This window comes from Panthera leo, chromosome E3 (assembly GCF_018350215.1).
Source record: "Panthera leo isolate Ple1 chromosome E3, P.leo_Ple1_pat1.1, whole genome shotgun sequence".
Classification (NCBI taxonomy): Eukaryota; Metazoa; Chordata; class Mammalia; order Carnivora; family Felidae; genus Panthera; species Panthera leo.
In genome coordinates, this window is record NC_056694.1 from 1,313,046 (window position 1) to 1,318,185 (window position 5,140).

Sequence of the window (5,140 nt, forward strand, 5' to 3'; positions counted from 1 at the left end):
GCCCCTGGGAGGGGGGGCGGGGAGAGGCTGGTAGCCTGGGGGCCCCTGTCCCTCCTCCCCGGGTGCCTGCCCGTGATAAGGCTTTTTCAGGCCCTGTAATCCTCCTTAACTTGACTTTGGGTTATTTTGAGCGAGAGATTAAAGGTGATTACAATCAGCACTGCTGAGGCTCCAGGTTTCCTAGACAGGCCTGCTCGAGTACCTGCTTCCGGGGGCGGGAGCCAGGCCCCGCCCACTGCCGCCCTGCGCCTCAGTGCACTGGGGCGAGGCCCCCTGGGGGAGGGGCAGCCCGCCCGGGGAACAGGCAGGTGGCCACCGAGTGACAGCGACGGGGATGCGCTCCAGGGGCTCCCCAGGGGACGGCACCTTGGAGGTCACGGGCCAGACCGTGCAGGGACCCCGGCGACCCCTGGCAGTCTCCCTCCTTTGGGGACGGACACCCAAGCGTGCCCCGCCAGGACCCTGCAGCCACTTCCGATCGGGCCCAGAGAGGGCCCGGTGGTTTGCACCCGGGGCCGGGCCAGGGGTGGGTTCCTCCTCGGGTCCCACCTGTCCGATCTCTCCCCGCTCTGCCGATCAGAAAGAGACTCTTCCCCAGGAGCCAGATCAAAACTGTTCTTTATGAAGTTTCCAAAGGGAAGGAAAATCCATTTCGCATCATTATATTTTTTTCTCCTAATTTAAACCGCCTCAGTGCAGACTAGTTGCAGACGTCAATATCCGTGAAATACACTCAGCTGGCCACCCGCCAGGCCACAGAGCGGTTACAGAGGCCGGCTGTAAATCCAAGCATTAACAAGGAAACACATCCCCATTCGTCTGTCCTGAGGGAGAAATACGGGGGGCGGAGGGGGCGTCCCGCAGACCGGACATCCTCCCACGGGTGGGGGGGACGGCCCCGTCCTGGGGAAGCGCGGGGTCTGGAGGGACAGCGGCCACCATCACGTCGCATCGTGTCTTGGGCGTCGTTGGCGGAGCCGGGAGGGCTCGGCCCTTGCCTGGGTCTGGGGAGGGGGCGTGGGGGAGTCTTCGCAGAGCCACCCCTGCCTTCCGGGCCTTTCTGCCGGGATCTACCCACACAGAGTGGTGACACCCTCCAGGGCCCCGGAGCCAGGTGCAAAGCCTCGGGGACCATCCAGCTGGCTAACTGGGCGAGACGGAGGAGCCCGGGCCCAGCCCAGGAGAGCTCCGGCCCAGAACCTAGCTGTGCGCGGTGCCTGGATGGTGCCGGCTGCGGCCTCCCAGCCCCTTCCCCGGAGAGGAGCCGGAGGGGACCTGTGGGCCCTGGCAGGATTTGCGCCCTGCCAGCTGCGGACCCTTGGGCCAGGGCTCAAAGCACCCTCTGCAGGCGGCTGTGAGTGCTGTGAGTGCCCTCCCCGGAGAGGACGTCCCTGTCTTCCCTCTGTCACGAGGGAGGCACTGAGCCAGGCACACACGGTTCCTGATTCTCCGGGGCGACCCTAACTTTGAGCCCGACCGAGCAGGTGCAGCGGGGCCGGGGAGGGTGGGAAGCTCCGAACTGGGGCTCCCTTTGGCTTGCTCCCCGCCCTCAAGACAGCGTGTACTGAGCACTTCCTGTCACCCTGCGTCGTCCTCGGGCTCCCCGAATGCGCCTCCTTGTTTTGTCGGGCGGCTCAGCTGAGCCTGGCACGGGGCCACACCTGACCCCCGGGCCTCCCGCGGCCGCCGCGTCTCCTGACTGCCCTCTCTTCTCTTGTCTTGCCGCAGGACCACGGAGCTGGAGGCGAAGGGTGGAGCCGTCGGGACGCCCAGGCCGATGGGGGAGGCGGCCACGGCCTCGGCGGGACGCGGGCGGATGACCTGGGGCGTCCGGCAGTGAGGGAGCACGCCCGCTGCGCCACCATGCCGTCTGGGACAGGACGCCCCTGAGAACGCAGGCAGCCTCCCCCCGCCCCGCCCCCCCCCCCCCCCCCCCCCAGGGGCCGGCACCCAGCCTCCCACCCGGTCCCCCCCCCCCCCCCAACCCGGCAGGCAGAGCGGGGGGGGCTCCCGCGGCGGCGGTCCCCATGGCCGGGTGCCGGTGGGGCGCGCTGTGGGCGTGCGTGGCGGCCGCCACCCTGCTGCACGCGGGCGGGCTGGCCCACGGCGACTGCTGGCTGATCGAGGGCGACAAGGGCTTCGTGTGGCTGGCCATCTGCAGCCAGAACCAGCCGCCGTACGAGGCCATCCCGCAGCAGATCAACAACACCATCGTGGACCTGCGGCTGAACGAGAACCGCATCCGCAGCGTGCAGTACGCCTCGCTGAGCCGCTTCGGCAACCTCACGTACCTCAACCTGACCAAGAACGAGATCGCCTACATCGAGGACGGCGCCTTCTCGGGCCAGTTCAACCTGCAGGTGCTGCAGCTGGGCTACAACCGCCTGCGCAACCTGACGGAGGGCGTGCTGCGCGGCCTGGGCAAGCTCGAGTACCTGTACCTGCAGGCCAACCTCATCGAGGTGGTCACGCCCAGCGCCTTCTGGGAGTGCCCCAACATCGTCAACATCGACCTGTCCATGAACCGCATCCAGCGGCTGCACGGCGCCACCTTCGCGGGCCTGGCCAAGCTGTCCGTGTGCGAGCTGTACAGCAACCCCTTCTACTGCTCGTGCGAGCTGCTGGGCTTCCTGCGCTGGCTGGCGGCCTTCGCCAACGCCACGCACGCCTACGACCGCATGCAGTGCGAGTCGCCGCCGCTCTACTCCGGCTACTTCCTCCTGGGCCAGGGCCGCCACGGCCACCGCAGCATCCTCGGCAAGCTGCAGTCCGTGTGCACCGACGGCTCCTACGTGGCCGAGCCGCACCCGCCGCCGGGCCGGCCGCCGCCCGGCCGCTCCCCGCCCCCGCCGCCCCCGCCGCCCCCGGAGCCCAGCGAGGCCCCGTGCGCCGACGACGAGTGCTTCTCCGGCGACGGCACCACGCCGCCGGTGGCCCTGCCCACGCTGGCCCCCCAGGCCGAGGGCCGGCCCCTCATGAAGGTCAAGCAGCTGACGCAGAACTCGGCCACCATCACGGTGCAGCTGCCCAGCCCGTTCACCCGCATGTACACGCTGGAGCACTTCAACAACAGCCGCTCGTCCACCGTGTCCAGGCTGACCAAGCCCCGGGAGGAGATCCGCCTGACCAACCTGTACGCGCTCACCAACTACACCTACTGCGTGGTGTCCACCAGTTCGGGCCTGCACCACAACCACACCTGCCTCACCATCTGCCTGCCCAGGCCGCCCGGCCCGCCGGGCCCCGTGCCCAGCCCGTCCGCGGCCACGCACCACATCGTGACCATCCTGGGCTGCCTGTTCGGCATGGTGCTGGTGCTCGGTGCCGTCTACTACTGCCTGCGCAGGCGGAGGCGGCAGGAGGAGAAGCACAAGAAGGCGGCCGCGGCCGGCGGCCTCAAGAAGACCATCATCGAGCTCAAGTACGGGCCCGAGATGGAGGCGCCCGGCCTGGCCCCGCTGTCCCAGGGCCCGCTGCTGGGCCCCGAGGCCGTGACCCGCATCCCGTACCTGCCGGCGGCCGCCAGCGAGGTGGAGCAGTACGAGCTGGCAGAGGGCGGCGGCACGCCCAAGGCCGGCAAGGGCAACTACATGGAGGTGCGCGCGGGCGAGCAGGCCGAGCGCAGGGACGGCGAGCTGGGCCGGCCCGGCCCCGACAGCCAGAGCTCCGTGGCCGAGATCTCCACCATCGCCAAGGAGGTGGACAAGGTCAACCAGATCATCAACAACTGCATCGACGCGCTCAAGTCCGAGGCCACCTCCTTCCAGGGCGGCAAGTCCGGGGCCGCGCCGGCCGCCGAGCCGCAGCTGATGCTGCTGTCCGAGCCCCTGGCCGCCAAGCACGGCTTCCTGTCCCCCGTCTACAAGGACGCCTTCGGCCACGGCCTGCAGCGGCACCACAGCGTGGAGGCGGCCCCCGGGCCCCCGCGCGCCGGGCCCTCGTCCGGCGGCCCCGCGCGCAGCCCGCGGGCCTTCCGCGCCGAGGCCCCCGGCGGGCACAAGGCCGCGGCCGCCGAGGCCAAGTACATCGAGAAGAGCGCCCCCGCGCCCGACACCATCCTCACTGTGACGCCCGGGGCCGCCGTGCTGCGGGCCGAGGCCGAGAAGGGCCGCCACTACGGCGAGCACCGGCACTCGTACCCCGGCTCCCACCCCGCCGAGCCGCCCGCGCCCCCCGCGCCCCCGCCGCACGAGAGCCTGGGCGGCCGCAAGGCGTCCATCCTGGAGCCGCTGACCCGGCCGCGGCCCCGCGACCTGGCCTACTCGCAGCTGTCCCCGCAGTACCACAACCTGAGCTACTCCTCCAGCCCCGAGTACGCCTGCAGGGCCTCCCAGAGCATCTGGGAGCGCTTCAGACTCAGCCGCCGGCGCCACAAGGACCACGAGGAGTTCGTGGCGGCCGGCCACGCCCTGCGCAAGAAGGTTCAGTTCGCCAAAGACGAGGATCTGCACGACATCTTGGACTACTGGAAGGGCGTGTCGGCCCAGCACAAGTCCTGAGCCCGCGGCCGCCCCGCCCCGCCCCCGCCCCGGAACGCGCGACGCCCAGGGGACCAAAAAGGACCCAGGACCCACCGCAGCCACTTGTAACCCAGAGACTGCCACGAAACGCCACACACGCGCGCGCACACACACACACACACACACACACACAGGCACGCACACGAGGGACTTCCGAAAACTGTGTCTGGGCGTGGGGGTGGGGGAGGGGAATCTTTTTTCATTATCTTTCCTCTTGGATTCTTCTCTGCCGCCTCGATCTTCCTCTCTGTCTTTATTTTCTTCCTTTTTTAAGAAAAGATAATAAAAGTAAAGTTCTCTTAAAAAGACCTAAAACACCAGACGTGGGGGTGTGGCCGGCGTGGCCTCCCGGCTCCCCCCCCACGATCGCCTCTGTCTGTGGTTTGCTGTGCATTCTCTCCTCGGCCTGTCTCTTGGCTGCTGACTCCGGAGGCCACCAGAGAGAGGCAGAGCCAACGCAGGCGGCCGGGTGGCCTCCAGGACCCCCGCCCGGAGCCCTGCAGGGGAGGCTGTGGGGAGGGCCTTGTCCGGGGGACGGCTGTCGGGGGTGGCTGGAAGGGGCGTGGCCCGTCCCCCCTGTATGCTGTCATCCCGTTGTTCAGAAAAATATTTCTATATTT

The 5,140-nt window shown here is 68.8% G+C and overlaps 1 protein-coding gene across 1 annotated transcript; it reads left to right on the top strand.

Moving 5' to 3' along the window:
* The first annotated feature begins 2,027 nt into the window (after window positions 1-2,027).
* Window positions 2,028-4,665, top strand: ELFN1 (extracellular leucine rich repeat and fibronectin type III domain containing 1). The gene has a single exon (XM_042922046.1). It carries the CDS (start codon window positions 2,028-2,030, stop codon window positions 4,497-4,499), a length of 2,472 nt encoding a protein of 823 aa, XP_042777980.1. The 3' UTR covers window positions 4,500-4,665.
* Window positions 4,666-5,140: the final 475 nt, after the last annotated feature.